The sequence below is a fragment of the Danio rerio genome, chromosome 15, assembly GCF_049306965.1.
Source record: "Danio rerio strain Tuebingen ecotype United States chromosome 15, GRCz12tu, whole genome shotgun sequence".
NCBI lineage: Eukaryota > Metazoa > Chordata > Actinopteri > Cypriniformes > Danionidae > Danio > Danio rerio.
The window spans coordinates 35,102,501-35,118,039 of NC_133190.1; the positions used below are offsets into that span (position 1 = coordinate 35,102,501).

Below are 15,539 nucleotides of genomic sequence, written 5' to 3' on the forward strand. Positions count from 1 at the left end.
TTCTTAGAGATATATAGTATTTTCACTAAGTACAAATAGGAAAAGATGCTATTTAAACCAAGTACAATGCTATTTACGCTAGTCAGGTATCAATACAAGTTTTTTGTGAATAAAAAATGGTTTAGCATATAAAAATGTTTACCGACAAAGCTGTTGGAAATGCTAATGTTGACAAATAATTTTTAAGTTCAACTTTAGCGCGTCAACTCTATGTCAATACCTTATATATAATAAAAAATGACACATTTTCAATAGTGCGCTTGTAGAGCATGTTAAATGTTATGTCATGTGTCAATGTCATGTGCACCTCCCAGAAGTGCTAACTCGAATAATTATTTGTACTATAAGCAAAATTGTGTATGGAAACGGCTCAAAGCAAATTTCTATTGTGATACACCAAAACCTTCACTTTCCTCTGCCGTGACGTCATCAAGCACACTAGTTTATGGGTAAAGGTAAGTTGGATGGAAACAGCTTGTTGAAAACCATACAGCAGAAAAAAACTAATGGAAACTTGGCTACTTAAGAGTCGAAAATAGCGGTATTTACTTAAGCTTAAGTCACAATTCAAGCTATTACCTACTGGCTTATTACCTGCCTATTATTAAGATGTTAACTGCATAGTAGCAACAATAAAGTATGAACTTATTTAACACCCCTTATCCCACGCAAAACCTAAACTCAACTACTACCTTACTATCTATTAATAAGCAGTTAATTAGCAGCTTATTGAGCTAATGAACTCTGTGAATGGTTCGTTAATAGCATGAATGGTGGCTTAAAATAAAGTGTTACAGAATGATGTTATTTATACAGCCCATACAATATATGATATATATGCAATTATATAGACCGTTTTGAGGAATGTAAACAAAAACAACAATCCCAATGTATTTTCTGTTTTACATATTAATTTCTATAGCTTTCGGAATCCAAAAAGAGCAACGTATATGATTTGATAAATAATGTTATGATAGCTGTTTCAACATTAAGTTATAATTGAATTGCCTTTTGTTACAGTTATGAAATAGTTTGATAACAAGCAAGAAATGTTTATAGGCCAATGACATAACTACTGAACATTAAAATGGTCTACATGCTAATATGCTAGTATGTCTAGAATAAATCTGTCAGGGTTGATGAGGGGAAATGGGGAAAAAGGAGCAAGGACTCAAATGCAGGGGAATGGGAATTCATCAAATAATAAAAATAAAATAAAATGCAAAATAAACTGTCCCGAGAGGGAAAACATTAACAAAACAATTACATTCACATACAAACAGGACTGGGCAGACTGGCAAGGATGAGGAATGGAAATACGACAGGATTTCAAACAACAACATGTGATGACGAACTGGCACAGGACAGCAAATGTGAGGGGTTCATAAACTGTAGGAAATTAACACACAACAGATGAACATAATTAACTAATAATGGGTTAACAAGTGGGGTGGGACTAAACAATAGACAGGAGAGCGCATGACAGAGACAAGCCATGCGCTCACATAAAACAGGACAAGAACATGAAGCCAGTGAGAGAACTCATTAACCGCACGTTCCAGACAACACAAGCACAACACTGAAGCACACAACAAAAGCACGTGACCACAATGTAAACACATAGCCACGTGCTTTGACAGACGCAAGACACAAGCACATGATGAATGAAAATACTCACCGTGCGCTCACACACGCAGCGTGCATGTTTCATCCCAGCGCCGACCAAAACCGAAACCAACTGGATTGAGACACTGGGAATGAAACACCACGCTGCAGACAGACGAAAACACAAACACGAGTACAAGAGCGCGCGCGTCTGAGGCACGCAAAGACCGTGCGGCCACATAGAGCGGGAGCGCGCACACTCTGCGTACACCCACGACGGTGCGCGCACACACAGAGACACACAATGACAGAAACAGGACGACACTGAGCTAGTGTCCGAGCTCTGCCACCAAAACAAGAATTTACAAGACCAGAGTGGCAGAACTCTGACAAAATCTTCCATTTTCACTGTATGTGAAAAAGTTTAATTTGAAATAAGTGTATATAGCTGCTATTTATTCTCATTGGAAAGAAACAGATTTTGCACCCCGGTTTTTATATTATTAGTACTGGAAATATTTATCAAGCTGATGCTGCCTTATTAGAACAAAAATGGCACTTATTATTAAATATTATTATATTTACACTTTTCAATGTTTTAATAATTTTGAGTTAAAATAAACACATTTGTGATCTCCTATATAATAAAAAAACTTAAGTGTCCCCTACTGCAATGGCAAGGATGCATTGATCATCCTTTTGACTGTTTAAATCAGGCACTGGTGAGCAGAACCATTGGAAATAGCATCTGCCAGCAGGATAGACTATTTGCATGCATAGACACCCCAGGCAAAAATCAAAACAGCAAGCAAACCAAATAAACTAAACACATGGAGCAAAGTGAAGCCTCTCACCGTCATCTGCATCAGGTAGGATGGTGACTCTAGCGGTGCTGAACTCTTGTCCAAGACGGCCACCCATGGCCATGCTGAGAGTTACATTGAAGCTTTCCTCTGGCTCGTAGAGGGAGTCATCAATGATGACTACACGGCACTGCTTCTCAGTCTCACCCTTATCGAAACGCAGCACACTGTGGTGCTCCTCAGCTCGGGAAATATAGTCCGAATAGGAAAGCACCGTAGTGGGAACCGTGCCTTTGGCTGTACCTACACAGATAAGAATAAAGCAAAGCTTGGAGAAAGTTTTGACCATTCACATTTATTTTAACACTTGAAGGTAAAGGTTAAAGGTCATTTTAAAGTCTAATCATGTAGCGTATATTATGAAAAATAAGACCTTCAATAAATTATAACATTATAACAAGAATTTTCTTTTCTTTAATTCAAGAACTGTTGATTTTTTATAAGTAATAATAATAACCAATAGGTTATACATACACATGCACATATACAGTTGATGGGAAAATTCTTAGTCCTTAAGTGAAATTTATTTTTTCAAGTATTTCACAAGGGATGTTTAACAGAGCAAAGACATTTTCACAGTATTCCCTTTCAGTTTGACTGCCAGTTATATATGTGTTGTGAATAAGTGTTTGCCCCTACTAATTTATTTTTTAGTTATGTTCATTACACTTTAATGCTTTAGATCATCAAAAAATTTTAAATATTAGTCAATGATAAAACAAGAAAACGCACATTGCCTTTTTAAATGATGTTTTTTTATCATTAAGAGGAAACAAAAAAAAAAACCACATAGCCCTGTATGGGAAAAGAATTTGCCCCATTAAAACACAACTTAATTCTGGTTATCACACCTGAGTTAAATTTCTCTAGGCACACCCAGGCCTGATTCTCAATAAAGAAAACACTTAAATGGGACCGACCTGCCTGACAAAGTGAAGTAGACCAAAAAAATCCTCAAAAGTTAGACATTACGCTGAGATCCAAAGAAGTTCAAAAATAAAAAAGAAAAGAATTGAGGTCTACCAGTAATACAGTATTTTTTCACATATATGATGTGGTGAATAACCTGTCAGTGCAGCCTGATCTCCGGAGAAAACGTAAGTATTTAACGTTTTTTCAATTTAGTGGCTAATTTGTATGAATTCGTACAAGTTCTGTCATGCAAAAAATGTCTGATTTTTAAAAAGGAGGCATGGCACCCAACCTCTAAACCCAACCGTCATTGAGTGATGAGCAAATTGTACTAAATTTTAAGAATTGGATCGTACGAATTCATAAAATTTAGCCACTAAATCAAAAAGTTATGTGGTCAGTGATGTAAAGACCAATTTTGAAGATGATTTAAAGATAATGGAAACAATATATTTTTTTTAATGTGTTTAAGATCGTGAATATAAGTCAGATGCGACGCAAATGCCATTTTTATTTTATTATTTTTTGTATATTGTTGTCTTTAAAACAAAACTGCTGACGAAACAATAAACAATACATTTATTACAGCATGTACTCATACTTGTTAACATTACTTCCTCTCAGGGCCATTTATATCGAAGTTGATATTTAACCGCACCATATTGGAGTTTCGTAACATCTAGTTTTTACGAGGTTGGTTGCTAGCTCAATGCTTAACCCCCAACCTGGAGGATCAGGACAAACACATATACACTATGGACAATTTAGCTTACCCAATTCACCTACAGTACATGTCTTTGGACTATGGGGGAAACCAAAGCACCCGGAGGAAACCCACGTGAACACAAGGAGAACATGCAAACTGACCCAGTTGGGACTCGAACCAGCGACCTTCTTGCTGTGAGGCGTTTTTAGTTAACTCAGAGTGCATTAACTAATGTTAACAAATGAGAATTAAAATTTTAATGAGACATTATTAAATGTTAAACTACGATTAATAAATGCCGTACAAGTATTGCTCATACTTAACTAATGAAATAACTAATGAAATCTTATTGTAAAGTGTTACCAATGAGAATAATTTTAGCATCATTCATAATTCACCTTGTTGTGTGAAGCAGACCACCATGAGCTCCTGACTGACATCTCCAGATCTTCGCACAGGAATCAAAAGTTCTCCAATATCCTCCTCAATCGAGTATGCAGTCAACGGGATGAACACTGTGGACTCTAGGGCAAACGGCAAGCATCACATTTCATTTATATGCACATAACTTTAGAGACTGAGAAATAAAAGAGTTAAAGGAATCATCATTGTGTGAGGAACTTCATGGGTCCAGGTGGAATCAGTTTCATTTCAGACCTAAAGTTCTTTCAGCATGACATTTATATAGTAAGTTTCTAGCCGTTTAAAAATGCATGCGCAATTTAAGTTTCTGTTTCTGTATTTTTAATGCAGGATTGATCTCACACAGTAGCTGTCAAACAGTTCAGAATCGCATACTGCATTTCACCCAAAAATTAAAATGCTTTCAACATCTACAAACCCGAAAATGTTCATTCTATACAAAGTGAAGGGTCCTGTCAAAAAAATTGTTTTCTTTTCGCTTGTGTATTCAGAACATTGTATTAATCTAAACTAATTTCAAGAAGTAGATGATGATCTGCACTCATAACAATATTTTCAAGTTTTTTATTTGAAGTTTTTCAGGAAATGAAACCACTAATGTTTCGGTTCCCCTTCGGTTGGGGAACTTCAGTGCCATGAATGGGAGGATTCGGATCAGAAGCCGCTTATCTGGAGAGTATTGAACGGGCCAATGAATGAAATTAATTGGCAGCGTAAGCTTGCGCAGGTGTGCGACATCTGCAATTATCTCAGCATATAAGCACACCTGAAGCCAGCAGACGCCTTCCTTTTCGCTTCAGATCCTTTCTGAGTGAGTCGATGAGGGTTCCTCTTGCTGATCAGCACTTCAGAGCGAACGAGTGTGTCTCCCGGTCCAGAGTGGGTCTTCGCGGTGGCAGACGGTCGAGCTGGGTTACTCCCTTGCCTGCGGTTCTTTGGGTCCGGTCCTCCAGAGCGGTGCGTATAGTTGCAACTTTCCTAAAAGAGCAACACAGTCGTGCAGCACGTCCTTTTCAGGATGGCGCTCCGACTGTGCGTTTCTGGATGCGGGGGTTTCCTGTCTCCGGATGATGGACACGATCACTGCATTGCATGTTTGGGGGTCCAGCATGTTAATGCGGTGCTCGCGGGCGGTTCATGTCGTCATTGCGATGCCATGACCGTTGCACAGCTAAGATCGCAGCTAACTTTCGCAAGAGAGCGAGCCACCCCAGTTGCCTCCTGTTCTAAAAAAGCAGCAGGCGCTCGGGCAGATCTGAGGGTTTCAGCGGGAGCTAATCCGCCGCCCACGGGCTCGCGGACCTCTCGCTCCTCACGGCGCTCCATCCAAGCTTCGGGTGGTGAGAGTGATCCGTCTAACCAGATGGTAGCTCTCACACTCGCTGACACCGGAGATCAGATGTCCTCCGCGGCATCGGAGGGTGGGCTTTCACTGTCCGACGAAGATCCGGACCCGCTCGCCCCCTCCGGGCAGGTGAGCGCTGTCAAATCGGATCCTGAAGCGGACATGTTAGCCGTGCTTTCCCGGGCTGCTTCGGCCGTGGGGTTGGAGATGGTTTATCCCCCAGCTCCGCGGCCGGACCGACTAGATGGGTGCTACGTAGAGGACCAGAAGGCGAAGCCTTCGAAGCCTCTCATCCCCTTCTTCCCGGAAGTGCACAGTAGGCTCACGCAGTCCTGGAGGGCACCTTTCTCTGCCCGTGCTGCGAGTGCCTCCGCCCTCACCGCCCTTGACGGCGGAGCTGCCAGGGGGTATGAGGCGATCCCGTCAGTGGAGCGCGCTATCGCGGTCAATCTTTGTCCGCGCGGCGCCTCTACGTGGCGGGGTTTGCCCCGCCTCCCGTCCAAAGCCTGTAGGTTGTCTGCAAGGCTGCGGGCCAGGCTGCTTCTGCTTTGCACGCGATGGCCACCTACCAGCGCTACCAAGCGCAGGCGCTGGCCGAGCTGCACGAGGGCGGGTCCAACCCAAGCTTATTACATGAGCTGCGCACCGCGACCGACTATGCTCTTCGGACTACTAAGTCCGCCGCGTGTGCGCTGGGGAGGACGATGTCCACACTTGTGGTTCAGGAACGCCACCTCTGGCTAAACCTGGCCGATATGCGCGACGTTGACAAAGTTCGCTTTCTTGACTCGCCCATATCCCAGGCTGGCCTGTTCGGCGACACCGTCGGTGAATTCACCCAGGAATTCAAGGCGGTGAAAGAGCAGTCGGATGCGATGGGCAATGTCATCTATCGGCGTGGCCGTAAGCCCGCTCCGCCCGCCGAGCCATCCACCTCCGCTGTTCCTCGCCGAGGGCGCCCGCCAACGAGTGCTGCCCCGCCCCCGCCTGCGCCTCCGGCCAAGCGGGCGCGGCGTTCACCTCGAAAGCAGGCAGCCCCTCCTGCCCAGGGCGCCTTTAAGTCCGGTAAACGGACCGCGAAGCGTCCCTGAGACAGGCCATCCGGAGAAGAGGAAATTTGCTCTTTCCCCGCTGGAGGGCGGGGCCCCGATAACAACGGTACTTTTCAGTGCCACCAAAACATCAGTAAAAGAGCACTTTTTCCCTTCCCCGGATGTGACTGCACAAGTTCTGCCAGTCCGGGACGCGCTGCCTTCCGGCTCGCAGACTCTACGTGCTTCGCCAGTGGCTCACGAGCGCTGGGGGGACGGTCTCCCTTCCCTCAGCCCTCCAGCCCCCTCTCCGGAGTCAGGGTGCGGAGCCAGAGCGAATCGCTCTCCTCCAGCTCTTCCGCGGGACCCTCGTGCTTCCCGGATCAGCACACCCACTCCGCGCTGCCCCACCGCTGGTACGTCAGCGATTGTAGCGATGACTCCATTAGCGAGGGCTCTGCCTGCCTGGTTAGCGCGGGCCAGCCCCTCGCGGTGGCTCATACGCACAATCAGACTCGGTTACGCGATTCAGTTCACGAAACGGCCCCCCAAGTTTATGGGCGTGTATTTCTCCAGGGTCAACCCCCTGTCCGCCCCTGTCTTGCGAGAGGAGATTGCTGCCCTCCTGGCGAAGGGTGCAATCGAGCCGGTTCCTCCAGCCGAGATGGAGAGTGGGTTTTACAGCCCATACTTCATCGTACCCAAAAAGAGCGGTGGGTCACGGCCAATCCTAGATCTGCGCGTTTTGAACCGCTGTCTGCACAAGCTGCCGTTCAGAATGCTCACGCAGAGGCGCATTCTCCAATGCGTTCGTCCTCGGGATTGGTTTGCAGCCATAGACCTGAAGGACGCGTATTTCCATGTCTCCATTCTTCCACGCCACCGCCAATTTCTGCGGTTTGCGTTCGAGGGTCGAGCGTGGCAGTACAAGGTCCTCCCCTTTGGGCTCTCTCTGTCTCCGCGGGTCTTCACCAAACTCGCGGAGGGTGCCCTAGCGCCCCTTCGGCTCGCGGGCATTCGCATACTCGGTTATCTCGACGACTGGCTGATTTTAGCCCACTCGCGGGAGCAATTGATTATGCACAGGGACGAGGTGCTTCGGCATCTCCGCCTACTGGGGCTTCAGGTCAACCGAGAAAAGAGCAAACTCGCCCCCGTGCAGAGGATTTCTTTTCTCGGGATGGAGCTGGACTAGATCACCATGGTAGCGCACCTCTCCGAGGAACGCGCTCGCCTGTTGCTGAACTGTCTGATGGAGCTCGACAGCAAACTAGTGGTCCCACTGAAGTTCTTTCAGAGGCTCCTGGGGCATATGGCATCCGCAGCCGCCGTCACGCCGCTCGGGTTGCTCCATATGAGACCACTTCAGCACTGGCTTTACGATCGGGTCCCCAGACGCGCATGGCACGCGGGCACACACCGGGTCTCGGTTACTGCGCTGTGTCGCCGCGCCCTCAGCCCTTGGAACGACCCCTCGTTCCTACAGGCCGGTGTGCCTCTAGGACAGGCGTCCAGCCATGTTGTTGTTTCAACAGACGCTTCCAACACGGGTTGGGGGGCCGTGTGTCGCGGGCATGCGGCTGCGGGCCTCTGGAAGGGTGCCCAGCTGCATTGGCATATCAATCGCCTAGAGCTGTTGGCAGTGTTCCTCGCTCTCCACCGCTTTTTACCGGTGCTGGAGCGGCAACACGTGCTGGTCAGGACGGACAGTACGGCGGCGGCGGCGTATATCAACCGCATGGGGGGTATGCGCTCTCGCCGCATGTCTCAGCTCGCCCGCCGTCTGCTCCTCTGGAGTCACCCGCGGCTGAAATCGCTGCGCGCCATTCACGTCCCAGGCACGCTCAATCGTGCAGCCGATGCGCTCTCACGACAGCTGTTACGCCCTGGAGAATGGAGACTCCACCCCGAGTCTGTTCAGCTGATATGGGCGCGATTCGGGGAGGCCCAGATCGATCTGTTTGCTTCCCCCGAGAACGCTCACTGCCAGTTGTTTTTTTCCCTGACCGAGGGCTCTCTCGGCATGGATGCACTGGCCCACAGCTGGCCTCGGGGCATGCGCAAGTATGCGTTTCCCCCAGTGAGCCTGCTCGCGCAGTTTCTGTGCAAGGTCAGGGAGGACGAGGAACAGGTTCTGCTAGTTGCGCCCCTTTGGCCCAACCGGACCTGGATATCAGAGCTCTCACTCCTCGTGACGGCCCTCCCCTGGCGGATCCCTTTGAGAGAGGACCTACTCTCTCAGGGACAGGGCACCATCTGGCACCCTCGCCCCGATCTTTGGAACCTCCACGTGTGGTCCCTAGACGCGAGGAAGACTTAGGTAACCTACCGACTGCGGTGGTTAATGCCATCACTCAGGCTAGAGCCCCCTCCACGAGGCGCGCCTACGCCCTGAAGTGGAGTCTATTCACTGAATGGTGTGTCTCTCGCAGAGAAGACCCCCGAAATTGCCAGATTAGTGTTGTGCTCTCTTTCCTTCAAGAGAAGTTGGACAGCAGGCTGTCGCCCTCCACTCTCAAGGTTTACGTGGCCGCCATCTCCGCTTATCATAGCGCGGTAGCTGGCGGCACCGTGGGAAAGCATAACCTGGTCATCCAGTTCCTTAGGGGTGCTAGGCGAATTAATCCATCTCGCCCCCCTCTTATGCCCTCTTGGGATCTCGCCCTCGTTCTCACGAGTCTGCAATCCGATCCCTTTGAGCCACTCGAATCAGTATCTCTAAGATTTCTGTCCCTGAAGACAGCTCTGCTGGTTGCGTTGGCCTCCATCAAGAGGGTCGGGGACCTGGAGGCATTTTCGGTCAGTGACTCGTGCCTGGAATTCGGGCCGGATTACTCTCACGTTATCCTGAGACCCCGCCCCGGTTATGTGCCCAAGGTTCCTACCACCCCCTTTAGAGATCAGGTAGTGAACCTGCAAGCGCTGCCCCCGGAGGAGGCAGACCCAGCCCTTTCTTTACTTTGTCCAGTTCGCGCTCTGCGCATTTATGTGGACCGTACTCAGAATTTTAGATCATCTGAGCAGCTCTTTGTCTGTTATGGCGGTCGGCAGCAGGGAAGTGCCGTATCGAAACAAAGATTATCCCACTGGATTGTGGATGCCATTTCACTCGCTTATTCGAGTCGAGGTCAGCCGTGTCCCCCGGGAGTACGTGCACACTCCACTCGGAGCGTTGCATCCTCTTGGGCGCGTGCACGCGGCGCCTCTCTAACAGACATCTGTAGAGCTGCGGGCTGGGCGACACCCAACACATTTGCAAGGTTTTACAATCTGCGAGTGGAGCCGGTTTCCTCAAGGGTATTAGGTAACCCTTTGGTGATTGAGGAGACAACTTGGTAGGGTGTTGAAACACGCTTGCGGCGCCATTCTCCCTAAACACGGAGGTACGTGCGCCTTTTTTATCTGTCAGTAAAGTTCCCCGTCAGGTGAGCCCTGCAGATTCCTCCGTGGCCCCCAGCACTGACTGAGCGGAGGAGTCACTTGCTAGCCCAATACGTTGTAGGTCTGCCCGCAGGTCAGCCCGCGTTTTGGGTATAGGTGCCTGCTATGCGTGATCCCCACTAGGCGATCCCATATGCTTATTCCGCCACGGTTAAGTCCCCCCCCAGGGCGGACCCGTGTCTTCCCTCTCCGCTAACCACTCTTTTGCTATGCGTACTCCCCCTTTTTAGGGCTAGTTCATAGGTAAATTCTGCCATCTATCCCCCCCTTGGGTAACGGATGGCCTCCGCAGCGTCCTCCCTATCGGGATTGCACGCTTCCCAACGTACTGTCGTATTTCCTAGAATTATCTAGATGCTCACGACTTCCCAAAAAATATATCTAAATCCGTAAAACTTCTGTTGAAGTAGGATAAATTAGGGCCAGGGACACGTTGGAGGACCGCGCCCCCCATGATGTGGGTGCGTCACGCTTGCTTGACTATCTCCTCATCGGGGGTGTTGGTAAGGTGCAGTCATTATGGCGCTTTCCATATTCTCCCATTCATGGCACTGAAGTTCCCCAACCGAAGGGGAACGTTCGAGGTTACAGAAGTAACCCTTCGTTCCTCGAGGAGGGGAACGGAAGTGCCATATTCCGTCGCCATAATGACTGTCCCTTAGCTGTTTGAAAGTCTCTTCAGCTTAAAAGGATGGCGTCTGCTGGCTTCAGGTGTGCTTATATGCTGAGATAATTGCAGATGTCGCACACCTGCGCAAGCTTACGCTGCCAATTAATTTCATTCATTGGCCCGTTCAATACTCTCCAGATAAGCGGCTTCTGATCCGAATCCTCCCATTCATGGCACTTCCGTTCCCCTCCTCGGGGAACGAAGGGTTACTTCTGTAACCTCGAACGTTCAATGCCTTCCTCAGTGTAAAAAAATTTACTCCCTCCACCTTTCTTGTAAGTCATCAATTATTCAGTTTTCGATAATTAAAAAAAAAGTTTTTAATATAAACTAAAGAGTCTTTTTACACTATAAAGAAACTATTATGGTTCCAGAAATTTCCAGTGTAAATAACAATGTATAGATGGATATATACATAGATATACACTAGCTGACAAAAGTCTTGTCGATAGTTTTAGGAACAACAAATAATAATCTGACTTATAGTTGATCTTTTGGTATCGGAACTGGCTTATATGAAAGGCATAGGAGTCTAGATTACGCTTATTTTACCAAAATAAAAAATAACCATGGCTTTTTTTTAAATTATTTAATTAGGACAGTAACGTCTGACTTTGTTAAGACAAAAGTCTTGTCACCTAAAAGAAATAATGTACAGTATAGAATATAAAGTCATGGTGCAGTGGAAAAAGAATTAATATTGTGCATGACTCCCATGAGCTTGGAGCACTGCATCCATACATCTCTACAATGACTCAAATAACTTTAGTTTTAATTAATAGTCATGTGGAATGGCAAAAAAAGTGTTCTTCCAGAGTTCATCATGATTCTTTGGATTCATTTTCAATGCCTCCTCCTTTATCTTACCCCAGACGTGCTCAATAATGTTCATTTCTGGGGACTGGGCTGGCCAATCCTGGAGCACCTTGACCTTCTTTGCTTTCAGGAACTTTGAGGTGGAGGCTGAAGCATGAGAAGGAGCGCTATCCTGCTGAAGAATTTGCCCTCTTCTGTGGTTTATAATGTATGGGGCAGCATACATGTCTTGATATCTCAGGTTGTCGATGTTGCCATCTACTCTGCAGATCTCTCGCACGTCCCGATACTAAGTATAACCCCAAACCATGATTTTTTTTCACCAAACTTGACTGATTTTTGTGAGAATCTTGGGTCCATGTGTGTTCCAGTAGGTCTTCTGCAGTATTTGTGATGATTGGGATACAGTTCAACGCATGATTCAACAGAAAATCTACCTTCTGTAACTTTTCCAAATGATCAACTAGAAATCAAGTGAATATTTGTTGCTCTTACAACTAAGATCCATGACAAGACTTTTGTCATGTAGTGTATAGATATAATATTCATAAATAGATAGATTTATAGATTAATAGTGCTATTTGAAAATCCTTATCATAAGAGCTGAAATGGCTAAAACAAAAAATATAAGATTCTAGTAGCACAAGAAATCAGCAATGAACTATGTACCACTATGAGTTTATACTGCTGTCTGTTTTAAATGATCATTTTTTATATAAAAAGTGCAAAGGGTCACTAACCTTAAGTATGTAATAGTGTTATACAATACTGCAATATTTAAATGAATAACCCAATAGCTACCCTCTAAAAGATAGAGGTACATATGCTGTCTGCACCTTTTCAAAAGGAACACTTTTGTATGCTTTTGTAGTACGAATTTGCTCCTAAAGGATGCATATTGATCCATTAAAAATACATTTTAGTACCCATAAGGGTCCATATTCTAGGTACAACCAAGATCATAATTATTAACACCCCTGGCTAATTCTGAGATTTTAATCAAATGTAAATAAAAGCTGAAGTATTTTTTCCTCAATGATGACTTTTGTTCATCATCGTCATTATTATCTCTAAGAGACCGGTGTCATATCCCGACGAAAACAAACTTGATGCTTGAATAAAAGTAACTTTAAGTCAGAATTTGCCAGGGGTATGAGTAATTTTGTGCTTCACTGTAAATATAACTTATTAAAAAGCACCCAAATGTACCTTTTGAAAGGGTACCGGCTAGTGCTGGGTGATTAATCAAAATTTAGAATCTATAATCGATCTAATTCTCCCAGGCCGATTTTATTCCGATTATTTAAAAAACCTACTGCCAGCTAGTGTTTCGGAAGTGTTATTGCAGACCAACACAAACAGCACGCTAAAGCATATATGCATGGCTACACAAAAAAACAAGCTCCATGGGTCAATAAAAAAGCGTTCATTAATCATAATTGAGTTAAAAGGTTAAAACAATCAAGATTTAGATTTTAGGCCAACTCGCCCAGCCTTAGTACCAGCCCAGTGACAGCTTTTGTACAATTATTTCTGAGAATGTAATGTAGTGAAAAAGCATGGCTGTATGTCAGCATTCAAAATATTTAACAATCCAACAAAGTAAAAGGGTTAAATCTGTGAATCTAAACCTCCCTGCCATTCAGGAGATTATATTTAACAAGATTTCTTCCCAAATAACAATCCCAGACATTTTCTTTTAGTTTTAGTCCTTGATGAAAATGTCAATGGATTATTGTTAGAGATTTAGTCACTCGTAGCTTGTCGTCATTTAATTATCATCTCGTTTTTACCTTTGAAAACTAAAAATAAGACAAAAACTGTTTGACAATGAACTTAAAACCGATTAGTAAGGATGCTATTAATTCGTGTGAGTTCAAAACGTTTGCCAACTTCATAGTCTCCATTTCAAACAATTAATCCCTTTAATCCGTATAAGGCCTGACTTTCAGAGAGAATGTGGACGATATATGGCCCAACAGATCTCTGTGGACACACAACTAAGTGGGTTTTGTTTCAGAAAAAGGCTCAATTATATGCTTTGTTTCAAGCTTTTGTTGCACTTGGAGGCAGAAGATAATTAAGTGAGATTTAACCTTTCAGGCCGTGGCATTAAATTGTTTTTATGTCCTGCTGCAAAGGAATAACACAGGCTTATCTGTGTAACTGATAAATGCCACATGAGGCCACCGAGTTTGTGCTATATCGATCTCTCCACTTCAGCTCAACTAATCTATGTAATGTTATCCTGAAGACTGAAACACAGATGAGAAGATCTGAGAAGATTGAAATCTTGATCTCTAACGAGTGTGGTTGAAAATGAGCTCTGCTGGAGGAAAGCTGATATGTATATTCATCCATGATAACATAGCTCGCCTTAAATAAAACACTTTATGCATTAACTAACAGCAATATAGTACATTTGCTACAATTTCTATTAACCTTTGTTAGTGTTTAAAAGCTATTAGTTACTTTATTAAAAAAATTGTACACTCATTGTGACTTGATTATTTTATTTATGCACATAGCATGTTTACTTGTCATTTACTTAATCATTTAAAGGCAATGGGTTTACTCCCTTTTCTTTTTAGGAAAACTCAACAGATTGCTTTAATGGGTTTATTTACTTTTCACTGATCATGTTTACAATATATAGTTAGTTAACGTTAGTTCATGTCCATAAAAAAAATACACTCACCGGCCACTTTATTAGGAAGTTGGACTCCTTTTTGCATATAGAACTGCCTTAATCCTTAATGACATAGATTCATCAAGGTACTGGAAATATTCCTCAGAGATTTTGGTCCACATTGACATGTTAACATCACTGCTGTAACATCTTCTGCTGCTGTAGCCCATTCGCCTCAAGGTTGGACGTGTTGTGCATTCAGAGATTCTCTTCTGCAGATCTCGGCCCTAACGAGTGCTTATTTGAGCTGCTGTTGCCTTTCTATCAGCTCGAACCAGTCTGGCCATTCTCCTCTGACCTCTGGCATCAACAAGGCATTTGCGCCCACAGAACTGCCACTTACTGGATATTTTCTCTTTTTCAGATCATTCTCTAAACCCTAGAGGTGGTTGTGCGTGAAAATCCCAATAGATCAGTAGTTTCTGAAATACTCAGACCAGCCCGTCTGACACCAACAACCATGCCATATTTAAAGTCACTTAAATAACCTTTCTTCCCCTTTCTGATGCTCGGTTTGAACTGCAGCAGATTGTTTTGACCATGTCTACATGCCTAAATGCATTCAGTTGTTGTCTTGTAATTGGCTAATTAGAAATTTGCGTTAACAAACTGTGGGATGGGTATACCTAATAAAGTGGCCATTGAGTGTATATTATTAAAAAAAACCTGGCAGTTATTAGATAATGTTTACATGATTTTGAGCTTTTTTGATGTATGCCTAGTGTCACCTAAAACAAACTAAAATATTCAACTAAAACTACAGATTTACAAAAAAAAAAAAAAAAAACTTTCTTTAAAAAAACACAATTATTATTTCATTTTACAATAACGTAACCTCAATATGATTATTGTTGTTGTTTTTGCTATTAGTATTATTATTGTTATTATTATAAATGTTGCTTTGTTGTTATCTATATTATCATTATTATTATTGTAAATAAGTTAATAATTATTGTAAATGTTGAAATAATAAAACCTTTACTTTTCCATGCTGCCAACCAATGGTAACAACACAGCAAAGTCCTCAGAGTAAAATTT

General features: G+C 44.3%; 1 protein-coding gene across 2 annotated transcripts in view; it reads right to left on the bottom strand.

The window, feature by feature from the left end:
* frem2b (FRAS1 related extracellular matrix 2b) overlaps window positions 1–15,539 on the bottom strand; it is a 159,828-nt gene that overhangs the window by 52,553 nt on the left and 91,736 nt on the right. For both annotated transcript variants that reach the window (XM_005157636.6, NM_001137661.1), the window contains exons 5-6: window positions 4,485–4,610; window positions 2,460–2,711 (exon numbers count right to left, since the gene is read on the bottom strand). In XM_005157636.6, the coding sequence (XP_005157693.1) occupies window positions 2,460–2,711; window positions 4,485–4,610 (378 nt within the window). The remainder of the gene's footprint in view (window positions 1–2,459; window positions 2,712–4,484; window positions 4,611–15,539) is intronic.